At 39.4% G+C, this 24,624-nt stretch overlaps 1 protein-coding gene across 1 annotated transcript in view; it reads right to left on the bottom strand.

Moving 5' to 3' along the window:
* The window catches only part of MESR6 (misexpression suppressor of ras 6), a 443,740-nt gene that overhangs the window by 185,055 nt on the left and 234,061 nt on the right, over nt 1-24,624 (bottom strand). The window contains exon 4 of the mRNA XM_043410436.1: nt 5,324-5,450. Coding sequence (XP_043266371.1) covers nt 5,324-5,450 — 127 coding nt within the window. The remainder of the gene's footprint in view (nt 1-5,323; nt 5,451-24,624) is intronic.

The raw sequence follows: 24,624 nt of genomic DNA, 5'->3' as shown, positions 1-24,624 counted from the left end.
AGAATGAGGGGCCAGAGTGGAGCGCGACATTCGTAAGAAAGAGAGGGAAACAGTGAGAATGTGTCAGCGTTTCCGTTGTCTCGAGGTAACACTTACTTGTGCTACAAAGTCTGTTACACATAGAGTCGATTTGTTTGTTTGCACTTGACTACAGTTTCAATCGCTTCCGTTAAGGTACTGTACCATCATTCATATCGGAAACTTCAAGGTGACTTGCCGTTGTTGGTTGCACACACACAAGTGCATACGAGCGTTGAATTACTCGCGGAATAACGGGGAATTATTGGTACAAGCACAGAGATTCGAATGCTCATTTTAATCGGGTATAAACGGAACAGAAATCGAGATTAAATGAATGAAAATTCAGGGGAGAAATGAAAACACTAAAAGAAGTTTTGAAAAGTTCATAGGCTCGATTTTCTAAGAGCATTGATGCACAATTTTTCAAAGTTTCGTGATTCGTAGCCTCAACAGCACGTCTAATATGTGAACAGGCTTGAACAATTTTTTTTTACACTGAATGCAGGCCATAAGAAAAGACATAATCGAACGAAATATGTTCTTGATACCGAATGAGCCTGTGAGCTTCGATACATAAATGAACAGAGATAGAAATATCCCGATGTAACATTGGCTAGTGCAAAAGAGAGTTGGAACAAAGCAACGGTGACGCGTATGGACGAGCCATATCCGGGACGTCAAGCAATAAAATTAATCGCTTTGCTACGAGGCTTGAATAATTTATGCTCGTGAGCTTCGTCGAGGAGGATCGCGTTGGGGAAGAGTTGGCAGTAGAGTCAGTAAAGCAAAAGTATAAGCAATAGAGAGAAGATCGGCATAGAAAGAGAGTAAGAATCAGTGATTTCTGCAGTTGTGTATATGCATGTACAGGGTGTCCACTCACAACTCAATATCGCAACAGATTTGTAAAGTAAATTTGAGTTCAGAATCGAGCCCGGATCTAAAGACTCATTTTTATATGATCGAAAGTGCGACATGACTACGAGTCGTTGGAAAATGAAGGACGTCACAGTATTAGTTAGCTCTGAACTCAAAAGTCAGTATAAAGGAGACTCTTATTGGCGCTCTCCGTGGCTGTGGCCGTGGTGCAAGTTAAACACGCGATTCATAATTGGTCGGCACTCCGATATAATTGGTGTCTTGTAAAGAGAAGATCGAGCAAAAAATGGCGTTGGAATTTATTCGACTTGTAACTGGATTTTTAATTGAACTTTGTAGTATCAAAGCCAGGTGTGGAAGGACACCCGGTACATAAATCTAAGAAATATTGCGATGCTCGTATTAGACGAGAGTCTAAGAACGCGTATAGCCGCGCGCGAGCGTGCGACGATCTCGTCTAAAAGAGAGAAGCTGCCTATAGGAGCGGCGTCGCACGATCGATCGGCAAACTCCAAGAGAATAAAAAGAGAAGATGAGCTCACTTCATCGAGCGGAGAGTAACTGCGGTAAATGTATGTCGATCGATCGTTCGATCGCCTGCAAGTGAGTCTCGGTAATAGTATCGAGTATCGTGGTGTTTACGCCAAAAGATCGTTTTACAGATAACTTTGACTGTGCCGGAGAAGCAAACTGTTGAATTACCATTTCTAATTTCTTAGATCATTTCTCATGTCGGTTACGTGTATTTCTATTGTCACTTACGATGATCCACTCGCCGTGGCTAACGGTTCGAGCTCTTTCGTGCTACCGGTCGCTGAGATTGTGCACAAGATGTTAGCAACGAAAAGCTGGTCCCCCATTAGACACATGGGTAGGAAAGGATTGCGCAAGCACAAAAAAATGGTTGCTCATTAGACATCGGTAGGGGGAGATTGAGGAGGGAGGATGATTGAAGTGCAGCTACTACCTTAAGCTACTCCAAGACGTTATTCACCAGCTCTCAATCCTTTAATATCCTTCTGGGATAAGTAAAAAATGAGTAAATCATTTTGAGATGAGTAACAAAATTTAAATCATTCAAATTGGTCTGAAATTTCAGGTATTACGCCTCCAAGCTTGTGTTTCCATGTTCTCTCTTGAACGATGCTTAATACACTAATATGAATACTATTTTTTGTCAGTCAATCGTCTGGTGAACCGAAGATGTGGTGGATTAAATGAATCGCCTTGAAGGTTTTCCGTTCGCTTGCACCGCCTATGATGCACTCCCATGAATAATTCAACGATCCCGGAAGAACCTTCGTTGACTCTTACCGATCTTCTTCTCGTCCTCTTCATTCGTTTCTTCTTCTTCTTCCTCTTCTTCTTCTGTTTACTTGCCGCGGTAGTTGCCGCTTCATCCTTTCTACGTATCAAGTAGCTTACGAAGAATCGTCATGATAGTTCGAGTCGCACGACGAACCTCCACCATCTCCTACCTCTTCCTATCCTCTTTTAGTCGCAGCAACAACACAAAAAATCTATTGCGGGAAAAATCCCGGGGAAAGGAAGCGATAGAACCGCGTGGTTACGTGAGAACCCGCTTGGAAATGAATTGCTTTACTTGCATCATCGATATGTGTTTCCGTACCGTTCGAATGACGCGTATGGCTGGTGCCGAGAGGCACAAAAATGCGATTAATTTTTTCTACGCCTTTCACAGAAATTTTGCAGATGAATTATTATAATTTGAGGCCATTTAAGCTTGTGTTCCTATCCAAATGTTCGACTACAATACCTGAGAATTATTGAATAATTTTGATGTGCCTTTCACAGACAGAAATCTTATCGAGTACAATAAAATTAATGAAAAAAATGCTACATTGCGTCTCATTGTTTTCAGCCTCGCACTACGGCGTGCCATGGAGTCGTGAAACAAAAATTACAGCGCATATATCGTGTTTTCAAAATACCTCAAAATGTTATTTCATAACGATCTAAATGGAATAAATTTTCATTTAATATTGAGTTCGAGAAGCTCGTTTTTCAAAGTTGATTGAATTGTTCAATGAGAATCTGAGAAGGCATTTTTTCCGTTGGCTCATTCAGTAGGAGCGAAGGAATAAAAAAAGCAGCGAATAGAAAATATACGAAGTGCGTTTTCTCGGCGAGCACGCCTCATCAAGCCACCCCGCGTGCTCTCGCGGATTATATTTATGCATCGCGTACCAAGGGATAGTTATTATAATTGCATGTCGCTCCCGTGTGATTTATGATAGCAGTGGCTAACCGGTGACTGCGGTTCCCCACCCGCTTGCTCTTCAGTCGCTAATCTCGACACCTAATAGCTGCACTCCGCACGTTAACCAATAGTGTTCGTTGAAACTTCTCCCGTTTAACGTTTACTCCATAAAAAGCAAAAGGTGTGTTTTTATCGAAAGAGCAAGAGGACAGAGCAGGCGATAACAATGGTAAGAAGACGCGAAGAAGAAAGTAACTCGGCACAATGTCATATGTTTTGCCACAAATGAATCGAGCTTGGTTTTTTTTTCGAAATTCGAGCTTTTTTATTATTTTCGGTGTAAAATGTTTTCGGTATTTTATAATCCCACACGTAGAATACGCATTTCTTTTTCCGTTCGCTTAAAACTCAAAGATATAATGCAAAAAAAACCTCACACGAGTCCACACCAATTTAAAAATTCTACGAATTCCGCTAAGCTTTCAAAGTTCTTCCAATATTTTTGCTGCAACTCAACATGTTAATTACCGTCCATGAAACAGTGCACAAACACTTGTAAATTCAAACCGTTGCAGTTTTCCATTTGGCCGTGTCATGAACAGCAACTCTAGGAAGTTATCCAAATGGATATGTTCACGATTGAAAAAACAAAATTTATAGAAATACAAGTTTGAATGTTTCATACATTCGCAACGAGAAGTTCAAAAATCTGGGAGCTGAATAATTATATATAAATCTCTTCCATCAGTTATCTAATTAGCCTTCGTATTTAATTAGCGGGCTGCAAAGCGAAAGAGATAACTCTGTACAAGCAAGTCCAGTCTCTTCCCCGTGGTCGGTTCCGACGAATCTCATTCCAAGCACTATTATCATTATAAGTTACATATACTTACGTATGCAGTGAGAATAAATGCAGCTTTAGTCGACCGTGCGACGAAAGTTTATTCGAGTCGCATCCCTCGTCATTTTTATCAGTTACTGGCGGTCGCCCGCGTGATAAGAAAGGTCGACAAATAGATCGAGCTTCATGCAATTAGCCTTCTTCAATTATTTGTGTGAGCTGATAACAAAAGTTATTCAGAAGTGAAACGTGGTTGTTGAAAATTTCAATAATAAGAGCCTTTTTGGCTATGATTTTTTCTGAGTAATGATTGAGTTTTGCTATATTTATTTGCTCTATATACTGGCCCGCTGATTAGTCTTTGAGTTCAAAGCAGTTTTTGCTCGATTCCTTGCAGTAACAATGAGCTTGGCTCTCGTAAAAATATAGCTGAATGCACCTGTATAATAACGTATTTATTTTAAATTCAGGTGATTCGAAAAACAACCTGATATTCGTTTATGGAAATACGTTATTCGTTAAAAAATTCATAGCTTTCTAATCATTAATCAAATCACAAAAAACCCGCGGCTATCACCGGCACTTGGTGAAGAATTATTGACCAAATCGTCACCTTTCACCATCAAGACTGTTCTTTACCAAAATAACAATAAAATCAATTCGCAGTCATCACCTGCTATTAAAATGTGCATTCAATCATACGTAAATTGTACTACGAGACCACTTAACGAACTGAGAAGAAGGGAACAATAAAAATTGGGATAAGTCAATTATCTTATATCCTTGATGTGATTGAATATCAATTCGTTTGGAAATAAAAAATTGATATTTTTGGGATCATGAATCAGTCCAACATTCTCGTTGATGTCGAACTCAAGAAATCGATCATGACACAATAACTTGGATACTTTTCGTATTCGATCACAAGTTAGTCGATGACTATATCCAATTTCAATTAAACCGATGTGTTGACTGACTGTTTTTTTCTTCTCAGTTCTGTGTTCATGACAATGGAAACGGACGAGAGAAAAACATTAGAGCGCGAGCGATTGCGCCAAATTCACGTAATGATTAAAATAATTTTTCTTTATTGAATACAACGAATTACATAATTTTATTTCAAACAGCACCAATAGACGTTTTTCATAAGCTTACCGAGCTCTGGTGTGAAAGTCATTTGTGTTGGGGAGGACCAATTCTCGGGGCGTCCAACAAAAGCATGGGAATTAGTGAAATGAGAAACAAATAGGATCAAAGGTACAGGACGAGCTCGTAGAAGCCTGGTAAGGTTACATGCAGAATCGAAATCGAAAAAATTATCAGCTTCGAATACGCTAGTCCTCAAAGGAAGAGCTACGTACCTTTGTTGCATCCTCGATGAAGCTACCCAAAGTTAATACATGGAGGGTAATTTCGCGAGTGTTTTCCAGTTCTTCGGGGAGGGCATAAAGAGCTTCACTAACGAAGTACGGCTCGGTTGAAGTTACTCTGGAATGAAAGGAGAATATTTTATGAATTCATTGAATCATGAATCTCTTATAATGACCACAAAAGTAATGAATGCCTATTCGATATCGATCTTATCGAAAAATAGTCGACAAAATATTGCATCATGGAAGCTTGAACGCGGTTCAAATGGAAATCACCATTTACAGCTTTTCAAGTTAAGCATTAACTACCAAAATTACGAAAGATACTTCGCACATATTTTCAATAAAATTCGAATAGTAAAACCGTCATGCCATCAATTAAAATCATCGTAAAACGTCTAAAATTCTTTCCACATGTTTCTCGCTCGGACTATAAAATTTTTAAGTATCTCTCAGATAATGTGCGTCTCTTAAATATATATATTTTTTTTCACGTGCTCGAGTACGATTTCAACCGAAAAGTGTCGATACACCGCGACATTTGAGAGCCAACTCCCATTCTAATTTCTCGTATTTGTTCATTTTTTCGTTGTTTTTTATTCCAAAAGGGTGGAGATGTGCGTTGCCTGCGCACGGACTTGCGGGTTAATGCAGGTCATATCTGCGGAATTATACGAGCGGCAATGAAACGGCTACACGAAGAGGCTAAGCAGAAATACGGCGTGTGGAAGATGGCAACACAGCCGCCGGTTATTATCGCTCGTCGTTTGCCGCGCGATCATTTTCCTTTTTTTTCTAATTTTACTTTTTCCTCCTCGCTCCTCCAACTTTTTTCGTTTTTTTCCCACTCAAAGAGCAGATCTGGGGGCCACGTTTCTCTTCTCATAGCCTCTTCTCTCTATTCGCTCCTCTTTTGCTTGCCTCTTATACCTGTCGTTGCTTTTGCAAACTCTCCGGCCACTCACGGCAAAGCTCGTGCATAAGCTCCCCGACTAACTGAGCTTCCTGTTTCTTCACACTAAGATCTATTCGCGGCTCGAGATTGCATGCCCCCGAAGATTTTAACTCACGAGCGATGAAAGGATCCCTGTTAGAGATAGGCCGAGAATAGCTTCGCCTACTGTTTGCCCTAACAACACCGCGAATCGAAATTTCTCAGTTGTCGACAAATGTGTGTGCGAAACGTATATCCTCTGGTCCCCGAGATATTCACTTCTAATTTTAGACCGCAACGAATCGATTACGTTTTTATAATTCTTGGTGAAATTTCGTATTAAATGTGTGTATCTGACTTGAGGTGCTTCAGCGAGATACTTCATTTCTAATTAAGTCCAAAATAGTTAAATTTCGACAAAGAAAATGATGACTTTGTAAAGTTTATTCAAAAATCACGAACAAATCCACATTCGTATCCTTGTTTATTTTGTATTGGTAGAACACTATGAATATTCGAATACCTCAATGAGCAGCGTTCTCTCCACACCGCTTAATTTGTACGTAACCTGATTACAGTTGAGAAAATCAGACACGCGATATCGGAAGAACAGAAAGTATATAAATGGAATCGTGGCTCCGGTACGAGCGAACCGGGGGGTCTTAAACGTTACTCAATTATTTTATTATTGAGAGTTATTAAGCCTCCATTAGAAGTGGCTGTCTGTAATTAAAGATTTTCTTCGTTACGGAACATCGTCACGCCCACAAGATTTCTTGGTTTCTAGTCAGTTCATGACGCTGCGGGAAAAAAGTGATAAAGCATTAGGGAGCAGAGGCTAGAACCGTGTAATCGATTGATCCACGAACCCACGAAGACTTTTTTTATAATAAATGCATCCATATTGTGATGTATTTTCCTCTTTCTATTGGGAATCCCTCCGACGATATTTAGTATCATGAACTTTAGCCTCAGGCGTGGTGAGCCGATCTGAAAGGCTTTCGATCCAAAACCCTTTAATGAGTAATCATTTGTTTTTTTGACTGTGGTTTATAGATCTTCAGAAAAGTTTGGTTCTGAAAGTGGCTTAGAGAACTACTGTTAGAACCTTAAAAGATCGATAAATCTTTCCCGGAGGTGAAACGAGCTCGCATGCACACTGGCACGTTCAGACCAATATGTACCACGAAGAGAGGTGTTTGTGAGCCACCTACAACGCGGTCGTCGATTGCGCTCGGTGCTTCGAGTATAATCTGCGGAATACAACGGGAACCACGGGGTCAGCTCGTATATCACGAGAGCGGTGAGATAAGCCGCAAAATCTCAGCTCCAAAGTGCGAGCTGTACAACGGACGATATGGAACTCGGTCGTCCTAATACACGCCCGAGAGAACAGGCGGAGCGAGCAGGAGAGCGAGTGCGAGTGAAAAACTTTTCGGTCGAAACTAATGCGAGGCTCTCAATAATTAATAGCTGCATCCGAAGCGCTAGTTCCACAGCCTCGTAGTAAATTGAACAAAAAATTATACCGGAGAAACTCACTGATCGTTCGAAATCTCCGTTTCAATACAAATCGAACAAAGTTCTTAGCAAGCTGATGGATTTAGAAGAAAAGGGAAATCGGTACTTTTGCTGCTGAATTAGTCGCTGAACTTTTGAATTAGCAAAGTCCAGCAGAAAATCGTAACGATTTGAGTAAAAATTAAGAATTCAGAATTTTTCATGTTTTCATATGGGCAAAGTAGTGTCTTTCCGCTGACTGCATCTTTTTTCTTCTTTACTTTTTTTCTATATTTGCTTCGTGCAGGGAAGAAACGAGGAGAAAATAGCAGCGTAGACTGGTGGTTACTGAGCCCCATAGAAATATATTTTTACGATAAGTTCCGCAGTCTCCCTATGAAATTTTTTTGGTTTTTGGCCACGCTTGATACATACGTGATTATTTTAGCGACTTTTTATATTATTAATTTATGACGACTGCCGATCTTGTCAGATCAGACTGGTTTCACAATATTTCCCATCAACCCCGAGGATGCGATATCGAAGTGATTGCCGCTTTTTCGAGTGCTCGAATCGCCACCTCTCTCGAATACCGAGACTTCGTGTACTCGCAACAGTTTAAGAGAAATGATTCGGTCCATTTTGCGAATTGGTGATTTGATCAAAGTTCCTCTTTCCAACATTCGCCAATGAGAGCAAAAAATTTGACATCGCCGAAGCTCATGATTTATGATTTTCAACAGCGTCACGATTAAACGATTCCAAAAAATATATAACGAAATCTAAAGGTCCGTGTAAAATGATGGTTCGCTCAAAAAAGACCATCAATTTTTTCTCACATCTTATTCGGTTTCTTGCTTGTTCCTTTTGATCACTATTCAATTACGGACTCGACATGGTCGCACGAGCCCATCACCCAGTAAACGATTCTCCTCCGCGTCGTCTCAGTTATTTTATTTTCTTACTCCTCCATCTTCTTCCTCTTCTTCTTCATTTCATTTCTCTTTCTCGTCACAAGACTTGTTCTTGATATATATGATTTTCGTTGTTCACTGATGCGGCACGCTTGCCAGAGTCGTACTGATTGACCATGGCGAATGATCATTATCCACGCTCTCGCAAGATCTTTTACCACTTTCCGCATTTTTTATTCTATTTGTCATATCATTTCTCCTCTTCTTTCCCCTCCCTGCCCTCTCTTTTCCTCATTCCCACCACCAAGAGGTATAAACATGCATGATTTTCTTCGCCAAAGTATTATCGTACACTGGAATAATTAGTATTAAGATATCAGCTGAGCCACCTCTTTTTACAGATTTTGGGCTACAATTATAATGGAAATATTAAAATCGAACACGTTCTCTTCGAATGTATTTGAAACGACTGGGAAAAATTGCAGTGAGTGAGAAAAAGATTGGCGAGAACGAAATCCCCAATTTTTTTCTTTCGCAAAATCGAACTATGACGATGGTTCAATGACGAAAACGGTAGAGAAAGTAGAGCACAATGGGGTTGTTCAAATAAATCGGTATTTGAGTTTAAGGCGGTTGGATGGCGACGATACAATGTTGCCATGCTAAACCATGTTAAAAACAATAAAAATTTCAAAATGATAAGAATTTAACCAAATTTGGTAAATGTATTCTTTAAAAATCTATATGACAATATACATTTTTTTAGATTTTTCTACCACATAGCTCTCGAATAATTGAACACTAAAATTCACGTATATAAGCGTAGAGTTTATACATATATACAGTTATACAACTCTTGCATAAGAACTTCGATTTAACGCTCAATTATTCGATAACCATGTGGTAAAGAATTGTAAAAAAAAATGGTATTTGTATACTTGATGCCAAAGAATGTTATCACGAAATTTGATCAAATTCTGATAATTTTGATTTCGTGATCCAACCTCCTTAAGAAACGTGTGAATCCCCAACGATGAGAGACTGTCCGAAATACGTAGCATGTTTTTCCCGAAATTTTCGGTAGCATCCTATAATTATGGAATCAATCTGCCAAATGGAGTGCAAAAAATGGAGAGTCTGAAAAAGAAGATTAAATTGTGGGGGAAGGTTGGATGATGAGTGAAAAAAAGGAATTCTGAAGAGCGAGTGCATCAGAATACTTCACGACTGTATGAGAAAAAAGGGCTCGAGTGAAATTGGATAATGAAAATTTAAGTGCGTGTGGCCGCTCCCAGTAGGGACTTCACACGCATACGCGATCATTTCTGATTAGACGAAAAAGGCCAAGTGTCGAGTTTCGGAGTCGGTGAAACGATCGAAAAATAACGAAGGTTTTTTTCATTCTGAGTATAGAAATGTAAAGGTGGCCTCTGTTTCGCTGACCTTGTCTAACCAAAGGAGAGATGAACTTGAAACTTATTCACGTTGACCTCTCGATGGCGCGAGAGGAACCAGTAGTCGGGGGTGCTGAATCCTCATGATCGCGTGGCGCCCGGTCGCTAATTAACGTCGCGACATACACACGCTTCCCCACGGCTAATGAAGTAATGAAGAAATAATAAATACCGAGAAAATTATCCGTTAACCGTTAAACAGCGTAAAACCATTTAGCTGAAAATGCTTAATTATTTCGGTTAACCGTTGCTTGAAAGATGTTTTTGCAGTTTTTATGTATTTCGATTGCGTCAACGTGAACGATAAACCAAATATAGTATCGAAGTGTCATATATCAGACTCCTTATTTCTTTTCCACCTAAATACAAAGTAAAATGTCTGCGCGCTGCGGAGCAGCGTCGTAAAGAGGTAATATAAACATCGTTAAACAACCAACATATTTAGGTGATTCACTCACATATCATTTTAACTCTGCGAATACCTACATGCTCGCAATCATCATATTAGAATATTAAAATCCTCGATGCAATGACTTTCCATCGTAACGAGAAAAATTGCGGTAGATACTGGTTTCGGTTAAAAATTCGTTATTTTACGGTGCGCTCGAACATTTCGACATCCTACAGCGCTTAACGGTAACGTTGGACCGTTTTCAACGTTTTTTTCTCTCTTTTTTTCCCTCAAAGATCCTTGCAATTCACCGTATTTGAGGCCAATTTCAATTTATTACCGTGAGCAATGAGGAAACTGATTCGAGCAGCAACGGTATCGTTGACCAACGAACACATTTATTCACTGAAAAAAGACGATGATTTATCAAAAGTAAATGAAAGTATTTACAAATATGAAAATCAATGGCAGAAAAAATAAAAATAATAACCAATCGCACAGAAGTGCTAATTACACAAATGATAATGATTGACAAAGAAAAATTTTCTCAGGCGGTCTGTCCAATAATGAATACGTTAAAGCCCTAATTGAAAGCTAATCGTATATATACTTTCAGGACAACTTAGTAAAATAGTGCAACGGTCAGCAAAAAAATTGTCCCCTCTTCAAACGGTCGAATGATGTCAAGACATAACTTCTCAAAGTTCCTTCACCCTTTTTCTTTTTCGAATACTAGCTACCCATCTCCTGAGCTTATTAAGCGAAAACGCTTACCCGATTCGCCAGTTAATTCTCTGCGATAATCAAAGTTGATCGTATGATAAAAAGATGTAACTTATATGCGACTGGGACGGCGAGCTCGAACATTACGATCAACGTGACAGAAACACTCTCCTCCCCCGTGCCCCAACAAGAAACATATATTTTTGCGGACCTCTCGTGGCTTTCGAGCGTGCCACATTTCCATAGTCGTTATCGGCGATTAAAATCAATTCTTTTTTTTCAATTATTTATCTTAAAATATCTTCAACTTTCTAAATGCTTTCTGCGATTCGTTTGTGAATCGTTGATCTTTCGTCATTTTCTTAAAAGACGAGTCGAAATCCCAAAAAATAATGACCACTTTGTCATTCAAATAACAAAAATTATCCCAATTATCTTCCAACCTCTTTTCCATACCCATGCAGGATTCACTCATAAAAACTTGTTTTTTCTCCCTCAAAAATAAACTTCTCTCAGTTCCGTTCTCGAAATCAGCGATGGAACCACGTCGAACGAGATCAGACCTAAAGACTACTTTATTTTTCAGCTCAGGGCAAGGACGAAGGGAAGAAAACTAGTTTCTTCGACAGATAGCATGACGAAATGGAAATATAATAAGCATAATAATTTACTGTGGGAGCTCAGGAAGAGTGGCGGAGAAAAAAGTGATTGGCGTGTGCGAATAGGGAGCGGCGTGTTCGTAGCGCACGATGCAGTTTTCTGCATGAGCGCAGGAAGGGCCGGTCTCCTTTGCGCCGTGTGTTGCATAAACCAGGCTTATTATATTGCCACGCCGCATATATCGTCAGCGAGCGTAGATTATATTTATCCTTGCTGAAAGAATCGTCTATGGAGTGAGAGAATGCCGTATTAACATATAAGTATAATAGTAATCATAAATGAACACACTCACACACGTAGACATATATGCAAGCGATGTTCACACCGGATGAGTAAAGTCGGTCGGTATTTCCCGTGGAGTAATTCGCGTTGTATTTTTCAGTAAAATCTCCGTCTGGAGAGCTTAAATCCCGCATACATACGATATAAAAATGATACTTGAGTGACTCTTTCTCTTGTTTTCCGAACGATCACCAGCACTCTACGTATTCGTTGGCAAACGCAAACTACAAGAAGGCAATAGAACGAGGTTGTAAAACCTCCGTCGGCTCGTGCTAATGCCAAAGCGATTAGTTATTTGTCTCCGGCAAAGTAGATAGAGTAATAGCTCTTGGGTAATAATATATTTTCTCAATAACATACGCTCTCGCTTCGGTGGTTGTTACTGTTGTTTGCACGGTCTCTTGCCTCGCCACGCGATATACCGAGTTACAGGTAAATATGTGGGTTTAGTGTGGCGATGCAGACGAGGAAGTGGGAGTTTCAATAGTTTCAGATTTTCATTATTTCATTGGAAACACTGTTTTCATTATTTTCTATTCAAATGAGAATATTATGCTCGTTCGTGATAATTATTTATGGGGAATGCGAATACTGATGAGAACGCGACCAAAATCAGAGTTTTGTTTACATCAATTATGTACTGTTTGACATTAGAGTTGAAACTACGATTACGAGTGTCGGACTCGTAACCTTTCTCTATATAGAGTCGGTAGCGTCATCGCGAAACTACGATGCCGAGGTCGACGTCATAATTATGTGACCATTTGAAGATCCGTATACAATTTCTAACGATGGTGGTGAGAGGATTGTTATTCGACAGCATCTTCGCTCAGACCAAGGTCAAGTTTTTCGCTTTTAACTAAACCGCTTGCCAGATCCGGGTCAAGGATTTTGTAGTTAACAATTTTTCAAAAAGCAATGGAAATTATTCGGTTATAAAAGAGAATTTCGTTATGAACAATTCGGATGTTCCCGCGCGTCGATGAATGAGTCAACGCGCGTTAACAGAAAATATCCTCGCAGATCTTTGAATCGATAGTAATGAAAATGCCGTTTTATTGTTACTGAACTTTTACCATCGCAATGTTTTTGTGAATCAAGCCCTCATTTACTTTACGAATAAAGACGTGAGAGTGAAGAATGAAGACAAGTGTCTCGAGCTTTGCCATTCGTGTATCCCAACAAGAAAATGAACGTTGAATCTTGAAAATTACGGTGCAGTTACCGGTTCCGTTGGCACCGATACGAGCTGAGTCAGTATTAACGACGTTTTAACCAACATCTGCCATGACTATATAGTTAACCACAGTACAAACTGTAACAACTTTTTCCACCCTCTCCGGGGTATCACTTTCTAGCTTTCTGCCTATTCGAAGCCACCGGGATAAGACGATTCGATTTTCCGACCATACTTGGAATTTCATATGAGTAACAAAACGGCCACCTTTGTAATAGCGACAAGATGTGGAGCTCACGAATTATTCTATGTTCCCTCCTGTTTTTGTCTTTGTGCCAGAAAAAACCGAGCCAACGTGTGGACACATAAATGAAGACTCGAAGAACTTAAGATTTTTCAAAGCTCGTACCCTTTGAAGACGAAGCAGTACAATATTTATGAAATATAGACATGAAATATAATTTTACGTTGAATCAATAATTTCTCAAAGTTTTAAAACAATTTGGCAAATGGTTAAAGATTTTGTAACTCCATGAAGAATTTCATGTGCACAGCTACACGTGTACCAGCGGATTTTTTTCACCCCTGACTCTTTGAAACACGATAGTTTCATCCGTTCATGCAAAAAATATGCGTGCTCGCAAAAGTGTGGAAAATTACGTGTGCATGCAACACGGACGATAGGGGGAGAACGGAAAAGGGAGAGACGGAGAGAAAAGAGCGAGGAAAGAAGTGAAACTTCTTCCTATCCTGTATATATTGTGCTCTAGCGTCGAAGATGTACGAGAAAACTTGTAAGGATATTTAAAGTTGGCAAAGAGTTAGCAACACCACCAGCTATGGTATCCCATCCGAGGAACATGTACACCGTTAGGTGTATGATATTCAAGTTACATATATACTCGCAGCATACCTTTTATCCGATCCTTTCCGCATCTCGTATTTTTTTCCACAAACTTCTGCTTCGCCCTTTCCGCAATCACGAACATGTTTTATGCTTAAATTATTTCGTTGCTTCATCCGACCTCTCTCCACCGAGGCTTGTGCAAAGCTGTGTGCAGTATTTTTTTTTTTTTTTTTTTTTTAATTTACAATATTTGTCGTGGCGTAATCGCGTATGTGAGAAACGATTTTCTCAAGATTTCAATAACTTCAAAAATTCGATGAATTAAAAAACTTTATTTCCTGATGCATGGAAAGAAAACGGAATAAATCATTCCATCAAATCTCAGTGGGGTGTGCAGTAAAAATAAGAAATTCGATGTATACAGTGCGAATGAATTTGAAATCACCGCAGTTTGTAAGGATACTGAATATATCGGAAGAGTGGATTTCGTCGATCCTCGTCGTAACGTTCGTGGGATCAGCAGGGTAAAAGAGAATTCTTGATTGTTTGGAGGAATGAAAAATAAACTAGGCTGGCGCGCGGTGCACAGAAGGATGCAAGTTTTATGAAGATACAAAAATGAACATAAGGAGGTGGAGAAAAAGAGGATCGAGAATGTTCGCTTCAAAGGACTATGAAAGGCTTAATTCTGGCATGAGAAGTTATACACGCTCGAGCGAGAGAATGGGAATGAGCGGAGAACAGGATGGATCACAGGAAAGAGTGAAAGAGGAAGAGAATAAAGTAGATCGAATTGCGGTGGTTCATAGACGGCGCTGACCCTCGTCTCAGCTATATGTTGCAGTGCGGTTAGCGTCAGCTTGGTTCCTCTTCGTCTCCATATTCTATCTTGTTTCCTTTTCACTCACTTATCTCGCCCTCTTTTTCTCTCTCCTTCGTATACGATGCGCGCTCCACAATTTCCTTTACATACACCTTTTTTAGATCTTCTTTCTTACGTATTTCTATTATATACACTTTTCTATATACTGGCTCTCGGTCCTCCTTCATCCTCATGTTCTTCGTGGGGTGCGCCAGCAATGTGACATGCAATATGGTAATCACCGTTGAGCTCTTAGTGCCTCGGGAACCCAACGACTCGGACGCCCTCTTGTACTTTCCTTTCCATACCGAACGTTCCCCTCTTCCTCTCATTCTTTTATTTCGTTCGTGCCCTTTCAGCTCGAGAACCAAGCGGTCTGTCCATCTTCTTCTTTTTCCATTTTTTTTTGTTTCTTGCTGTTTTTCTCCCTTTTTTTTTATTACTTTACTCTCTGAACTGAATAGAGTCCTCGTGGACCCGAGGAAACGGGAAGTTCGATAGAGAGACCAAAGCTCTGGTAACAGCAGTAGGAATTACTACGAAGACGATGCCGACATACGTCTGCATTCTTGAGTCATTCTCGCATCCCCGCGTACATGAATCACCAATATTTTTACCACTTTATTGGACGTTTCTTCCTTTTTTCGTCGTCTCTTACTTTTTCTCTATTGCCTCTTTTCTTAGAGCCGTCCATTCGTGGTGACTACTCTCAGCTCGCGGCGACTATCGACCTAACCGTGTGGCTACTTTGCCTGTAGATCAAGACTAAAAGAAGAATGCGAACCATTGACAGGAAATAGTCGATGGACCTCGAGCCTTGTATTTACGACTTGAGATTGAAACAGAGGTACGAGCGTCGTCGATGGAAATTCTCTCGAAATCAAAGGTTGAAAGGGAATAGAAAAAGCATCAATGATTGCGAAGATCCGCGATCGGGGACCGTCGAATAAGGAGCGATTTAAAGGTCCACTCGAACCGCCTTTTTCCGTCAATTCGTTTTCACAGAATTTCATATTTTTTTGTTTGAAAACTACGGATGGGATTGAAAATAAAACGGATTTGTAAGCTCCAGAGATAGGATTATCGTTAGATAAGAAATCGCCCAGAGGCAATGACCCAACATCTCATAAATCGAATCCCAGAAAACCCGTTACAGGCAACCTTACCTCGATGTATTGAAGTACTTACTGCGCATCCGAGTCAGCCACTTATCGCATTTATTTAAAATTTAAATAAACTTGACGCCGACGTTAAGATCTCAACGTGTACGCTTAGCTCAGAGGCGGGGAACTCTCGATCGTGATGCAGCCTCCGTTTCTGTCGCTCTCTTGCCGGGCTATTAAAATTCTGTAGCAAGCAAAGTACAGTAGCATCCCTCGCGAGTTACTAGTCGGGAACCCACGCACCATTTTCTTCATTCTCTGCCTCTCTTATTATTTTAGACGAATAAAGAGATCATATAATTTTGGGGAAACAACTAAGCGCTGTTAATTTCAAAATAAAAGTATTGGCTTCTTTCATTTATTTTCAGAAACACTCAGAAATTTACGATTCCGCGAAGAACGTGATGCAAAAACCACTGGCAATTCTTGTTTGTCGAAAGCTTGGGAAAAGCATGAGCAGTTTCGTAAGAAAAAAATTCTGCACGAACTCAAAATGTCGAAAAATTCATTCTCTCAACTTTTCTCGAAGACCAAGAAAAAAGGGAACCTCTCGATGGCCCCGGCGATGACTGCAAGAAGGAATGGATTCTACTTAATCGATTTATTATAATTCGCTGCCCTTTTTTTTATTACTCACGTCGTCGCGTGCATCGCGATTAATACTTCGCCAAGATGCATCCCACAGTGGCAGCACTCTCGACTTCGTACCGAGTTCTTTTGTTCGAGTTCCCGAGGTAAGAAGATCTGATCCATACAAATGTAATCACGAAGAAGATGGTTGTGCGGTTGTTATTATGCTCCTACGCTTTTTCAATCTGCAGCCACTACAAAGCCACACTGACTGAGATGTATCTTAAGTAGTAACTTGCACATTCGAAATGTTTTTGATTTTATTCCATAGACGTTGGTATTCAAACAGAATGAGTAGCTTCCTCGCAAATTTCATCTTTATCAAAGATTTTTCACTTAATTGTAATCCAAATTCCGATGCCATGAAATTTTTGTGGTTGTTAACCCTCTCGGACCGTATGTTGCTTCTATACGAAACACGCGCTTCCAGGCCCCATAAAACTGTACCGGTCAGTGAAGTCGGAGTTCTAATTGCCTAGTTCCATCAAGCAAGGTTATATTGCACCATAAATACTCCTAAACCAAGAGATAAACTAATCCATCGAAATATATCAATACGAAGCCGGCGTTTCGTGTTGAGTTGATGCTGTGCGAAAACGTGCTTTAGTTATCGCAGAGTAAAAGTGAGTACACATTTGTTTTTCATACTCCAAACGTTATGTTCATTCGAAGAGAAGCTAATATGATGTATTTAAGACGTTGTGTGCTGGATTCATTTGTAAATTTTCCTGATTTCACTCCTCAAGTACCTGGTGCTGGGCGCACGAAACATTCAAAAATTCATATTTTCCAAAAAAAAAACTGAAATGTGACAATGGATTCGAAATTATGAAGGGATTAATTTTCCTTCAACGTGAAATAGGCCTCGGTCTGAGAGGGTTAAGTTGCTCAGCTTCTCAGTTTTCTAGACTGTACGAATCTTTTCCGTGGCGAGATGAGTTGAACAATTATTTGTAATGGGCGTATCTGTTGTTTTTATGACACAAAGAAAAGACCGGCTCAATAAACCGAAAAGAGAAATCAGAAAGAATATTTTTTTAACAACGCAAATAAAATAACTCCATTCCACGAGTTTGAGTGCCTATGGTAATTCCTACAGAGAAGAGAAACGTATAGCACTATAATTTTTTCTGCGTATTCCGGAGACGTAACTAAAAGTAAAGCATGAAGTTCAGAAATTCTCCGAATAACAATAGTTAGGCAAATACAAAGTCTCGAGGATTTAGTCTCGGAGCTCTCTGATATTCGTTGCATTTGTGTGAGCCCGCGAAGTTGTGCATCACAGTTCTAGACAGTTGAAAAATAAGGGAGAGAACAAAGCAGCAGGTTGAAAGAATGAACGAGTGTGTTTAAAGTGCTCGTGGGACTCCATTATTAAATGGTCGTTCCAGAGCAAAGAATCATAGCTCGCGCGAGTCTGTGCACTTGACTTTACGTCGAATTACCACCACAAAGCTATTATTATAAGATTGCACTTGCTGCTATCTTCGAAGAGTCTTTCCTGCCTGTTCGGGCTGTTTCGGAGTCGGTGTTATTATACGGTTATTAGTCGTTTTTCGAAGATCCTCTTTTTCGTCTCTGCTGGTGAAAAGTTCCTAAACTGGTATCTTCTGAACAATGAAAAACGAAAAAAAATATAATATGGCGAAATTTTTTGGCTCATAAAAATATAACTCGGGACACCCAACGTGTTGAGTATACGATTGTACAACCTGCTCCAACTATTAACACGAGAACCATTGAAACAACCGAATTCAAAGGCCACTCTCTATCGCCACGAGGTACGATCCTCTCAACGATGTTCTCTCACGCCAATGGTAAAAGGTTGTGGGACAGGCACACGAGTGAGACCAAAGCCCAACACGAAGCAGCGATACCACTTGAACTAACGTTCCTTCTACCGTAACAAACACTTACGGTGGCCCATCGTGCGGCTTAAGAATGATAAACCGTGCTCAACGCTTTCTGGATCCTTGGTTTTGCCGATCCTGCTGTTATTCCCCTTCTCCTCCGCGACAACGAGACTAACACACGATTAATGAACACAAAACATGTCAACAGCCGTGGGAAGACTCTCGTTCGTGCTACTCGAGCTTCGCTGGCAACTTTGGACCCTACTGGGAGAAAGTCTTCTACAACCACTCCTTTTTTCCTCTTCAAATGTTTCAGATTGCTCTCCATTAAAGTTAAGAAATTTCATATACGGCTCGAGATATTTTGTGTTGGGTAACCAACGGAAACAAAAGACTACTCGAAAATTAATAATCCATTAATTCACGCCTTTCTTGATGATAAACAAAAAAAAACTCGACGAAATCATTTCTCATTGAAGAGTCACTTTGATTTCTCTTGAACGAAAGATTTATTCTTGGATCGAGAATAAGTTGAAGGACAACCCAAATTTTGACAAATTTCATTAAAATGTTATTGACCCCAAATTTATTACGGTAACTTTTTTTTATCTCGTTCGATTATATTAGTTGAGTCACCAAATTGAAATGGTGAGAATTCGTGCCAGCAAAAGCAACAAAAACTGCTCATAATTACGGAGCTTTCGTTTTTTTCTGTTTCGTGAATGGGAATTTTCATTCGATTCTGATTTGAATGTTGTAGGTGACGGCAAAGTGTGTGCACGAAAAACACGTGTGAATTTATGCGGGTAACTTATATACGTAATGCACCAACGAGATAGAGATAGACTCGGAGGTAAACCCACCTACGGCCCGCATAGTACTTCGGGCACACATATCAGAGAGTCCGGTGCAGCAAATCCAGCGAAACCATGCCGTTCGAGTATCGGAACGCTCGGCTAAACTCTTATCTTTCCTCGATACATTGTGGCAACGTCGAGACAGATCAGACCCACGTTCGATGTGTATACGAGACTGCTATTCTGTAGGATGGTATTTGTATCATGAACTGACGTTATCGAGAGTTATCGAAGTCTATCGCAAGCTAGATTCTCTATTATTCCTTTCTCCCTACGAAGAATTATAGTATTCGCCCACAAATGACTTGTAAAGTCTCTGTCACTTCGACATAAATTTTTTTTTTATGTTTATTTCCTAGATCTCTTTATTTTCGTACCAAAAGGAATAAAAGCTACAAAAAATATATTTAGTGTTGTAACGGCCCAACTTTCTTCCTTATTTTGGACTGTACTTTCCATTCAATCTTATCCCGATTTAGGAAAATCAAAAAAAAAAAACGAAAACGCACAGTTCCAGGAGTGATTTGACAAATCAACGTGGGCAGAGTCTAAAATCAGGCAAACGAAACGTTTTTGGGTGCTTGTCGAAAACGTTTGAGGTCAGTGCAGCGATCTTAGTATACGCGTTTTAATATATTTTCGTTGGAGTAAATGATGGAGAAGTAGGAAGTTCGAGTGAAATGCAGTGGGAGGAATTAAAACCTTTTCTACGGCCGTCTCGGATCTGCGACTATAAAATTATACGAGTTCTGATAGCAGCCAAAAGGGAAGTAAAAGTAATAAAAATAATCAAAACCAAAGTTGAGTGTGTGCTTGAAGCAAAGTGACCTGTCAGGACTGTTTGTCAGAAAAGGGAATTACGCTAATGCAGCACGCTAGGTTGACGTGGATGAGCCACGCTGTATCCTCGAACCTCCCGCGAGCAGTCACATTCTAGTCCCGAATAATTAAGAAAATGCGGGCCAAAAACGACTTGTGTGTATAATGGTGACTGGCATCTCTTCGAATACAAGCTACCCGTGCGTGTCTCTTTCTGTTGAACCTTTCTTCACGTCCGCTCGATTTATCTGGCTGTCTTCAACGCACTTAAGCCTTATGGGTGACGGCGAAATCATTAGATTTACAAACAAGCGAAATTCCTTACAAACTGATAGAATTTAAGTAAAATAGTTGGTGCAAGTAATAAAATAAGTGCTCATTTCTCAAAATACATTTAAATGCAAAGTTTTGTGCCGATTCTTCGATCTCCATGGCCAGGCTCGTGATTTCTTTTTTTAAATCAACAACGAATCAGGTTTTTATTATTTCAATGAATGTTTCAAACTGTACAGATATATCCAGAAAGTCCAGCACTCGTTCAGTGTCACACAGAGAAAACGAATTCGTTTTGTATAGTGAGGAATATATTATTTTTCAATAATTTTCAAAGTACTTAGGCACCGACTACAAATAGCATAGTATTTTTTGAATTTTACAGATTTTCGTCCCTTGAATTCTAAACAGCTACATGGGGATAGCAAAAAGTGATGCACCTCAGAACTATATTTCGTTTTGTTTTCAAGTGTTTTTCTTCATGTCAAACTAGCGCTTACAAGGAAGTGGAAACCTATTGTAAATCACAAATTTTTACAGTCAGCATAGTAAATTCTATCACAAACACACGAATATACACCGAATACGTGTGACATTTGACCATACATATAGTTTTTTTTCAGGGTTGCCCGAGCATACTTTACAATATAAACATTTCAAGTGACTGAAAACATTTTTTACTGTGCTTATAAAGAAAAACACTTTTGAGTCTTTTGAATAAACGGTATGGGTATTGGTCTTTATACTATGATGGATAGCGAAATTTTTATTGTTGCTCTTCGAATTAATGCTGCAATACAGTACGTATCCCCGAGATACATATACTTCCCTCTAGAATTTTCGACCTCGTTTTCTTCGTGCAGCTATTTTATTACGCGATTCATTGAAATTTTGTTCCTTTGGAGCGCCTTTGGAACGAGCGTACAATTAATCACAGTTTATAAAAAAAAAAAAAAATGGAGATTGATCTATAGATTGATTCAGGCCAGCCTTATTGAATTTTGCAAGCATGATTTGAATGCTCACGTTGGTTGCTTCATGGCTTTATTTATTTATGTTAGGATAAATTTTTTTCCTTTTATTTCCAGTGCATGAATGCGATTTTCAGCACATTTTGCGCATTGAAATACTGTCCGAGGTCTGAATAGGGTAAAATAGTACTCGTGAAAGAATAAACCGGACGGAAACACGAATGCAGATAGAGAAAGGGCAATACCCGATCACTGGAATGATCGTTATCAATATTCGAGCGCAAATGGGATAGGATTGTGGCATCGGTTCTCCCATTCGTTGGCTCAACTCTTCGCTCTTTACGTTTTTGATATATCGCAAGAGTTTACGTGGAGCTTGATAAAAAAGGTGTGCAATTCGATTCAGCGCTCTATGCGTTCGAACACTCTGTAGTACTCAACTACTCTGCTCGTTTGTAAGTTACACTCACACAGAAATTATCAGCAGTTTCATCATCAATATATTCAATTTTCATTAGTAACCGGAGAATCAGATATCCGGTGCTCATTTCACTTTCGATGGTTTTCATTTGGAGTACCTTCGAACGATTATTTGCATTGTTTCACTATGTTTTGTGTATACAAAGTCTTTTAATTCCTCTTCTGGTGGTTCGTCAACAGGAAATCTCAATTTTTCGTGTGACGTTGCGTGATAATTTCCGGATCAATTCCAGAGCAGGATATAACTGTCTTTTCACCTGATATAAATGAATCACAAAAATTATTGATTGTACTATAATAAAACAACTGCAAAAAAAACAATTCAATCCGCAGCAACCAAAAACAATTATATAGTCATCATTTGGTGTATTGAATCCACAGTTATCACCAGCTAAAATTGGGATATCAAGTCATACGAAAAGAGCATCATGAGACCATTAAGCAATCCGCGGCCATCACCAGCCAAAATTAATTGAAACCATCTAATGAATTCCTCAATCCGCGGCCATCACCAGCCAAAATTGTTGAACCATGTAATGAATTAATCAATCCGCGGCCATCACCAGCCAAAAAGAGTTAAACCATGTAATGAATTAATCAATCCGCGGCCATCACCAGCCAAAAATAATTGAACCATATAATGAATTGCGATCATCAAGAATAAGAATAATGATGTGAAAGCCATTACCTTAGATCCTGATTTCGTATTTGATTTTGGTTTTTTTTCTCTCAATACGCACATGCATCCTCGATCAACTCGATGTGTTGACTGACTGTTTTTTTTTTCCGAGTCGTTTCGAGTTCATGACAACGGACCACAAGAGAAAGAAAAAGAAAACACTCGAGCGCGAGCGGTTTCGCCAAGTTCACTCAATGAATAAAAATGATTTATTTTCAATTATTTTCCATTGAATTACATTGGGTTTTTTTTTTTTTTTTTTTAAACACACTATATAAACTAATAGAAGGTTTATTGAATCTTTTGTGTGTCAATCAGACGTAAACTGATTGCCTACGTTAGGAAGAAAGTTTTCAATGTCCCAGTAAAATAGTCATCACTTGAATTGAAAAACCAACTAACCAGAAAAAATTAGCATTTCTTATTCGAAATTCGTTAACAACTGCTATAAACAGCTTTGAGTAAAGCCAGTGTTCGTATTGCTGATTGCGTGCACATTCGTCAAATTTTTGATGGTGCCAATCGACTGGATAGCAGTCGGAGTGTAGCCAGCAGTTTCGCCGCTGGTTATCCAGTTTCTCGAGCTCGAACGAGAATTCAGTGCAATATTAAATGAGAGAAAAAATCTCATTTTTGCCAAATAACCATTTAACACCTGCATATCCAAATGTGAAATGGAAATTAACGAGGAAACAAAAGGTTGAAGAGATACGTTCGAAGAAACTTGGAATGAGGTTGTGTACACAGTAAAATGAATGATTAAAAACACACTTACAACTTTCAGATTTCATGAATTTTTAATTTCCATAATATTATTTCAGACAATATGGTTTGACGAATCTTATAAAATAAATTTTTCTAAATGGAAAAAAAAGTTCTTCAAAAAGTCAACGGTTTACAGGAAGAAATGAATGTTACGACGTTGGAAATAAATGCCCAGGGCAAAACGCGCAGTCCTCGGATCTGAATAATTCTCAATGGATTTCCATACGCGTTGAGTAGTTTAAACTGGCATTACCGATTCCACAACAGCGAACAATAAAGTACTCGGGAGCTACCGTGTTTGCATCTCGGTAAAAAGAGGGAAAACGCGAGAGAGTAGGAGAGATTAAATCTGTAGCCGTGAAGCGGGCATAAATCTGCGGCAACACGTTATCGCGATCGTGCGAAGTGTGCACATGCGTTCATTAGAGGATCGGGGCAAGGTGCCGATAGAGTCATTAGGAGACACTCGATAAAATAGGGAAAAGCGGTGGATAAATTATTCGCTATGTACAGCAAAGAAAGAGAGGGAGAAAGGATTCGAAACATCCGGTAAATATATGTATATACATAGATGGACGACGATCGGGGAGGGCTGAAGACGATGCTATTTCTCACGAGACCGAACTCTCCTCGATGAGAAATGCCAGAGAAAATATATCCTTTAACAAAAATATATCTGTACTCTGAACACGTGTGCATAAAATCTTGGCAGCCTAAGGCCTAAGGCAAGAAAAAAAGAAAGAAAGAAAGACGAAGAGAGAAGGAGAAATTGTTGCATTGCTATACTCAAACGTAACAGCGTCCACTTCTCTTTTCTGCTTCTTAACAGTCTTCGTGTATTCCAACGAGTAACGACGAATGCCATCATCATACATCTCCATTTCATCTTGAGGTAATACATTTTTGCCAAACGTACAAGGCCACTTGGAAGAAACAAAAAAAAAATACAAACTTTCGCGAACTTCGTCCATCATCGAGAGGATCGTTTTTCATTTTTTTTTCACCCTCAACTTGAAGTGTTTTCATTCATTAATCGGGGATCCATCACTGACTGAACC

Source organism: Venturia canescens, chromosome 1, assembly GCF_019457755.1.
Source record: "Venturia canescens isolate UGA chromosome 1, ASM1945775v1, whole genome shotgun sequence".
NCBI lineage: Eukaryota > Metazoa > Arthropoda > Insecta > Hymenoptera > Ichneumonidae > Venturia > Venturia canescens.
This window is presented reverse-complemented; position numbering and strand designations above follow the sequence as displayed.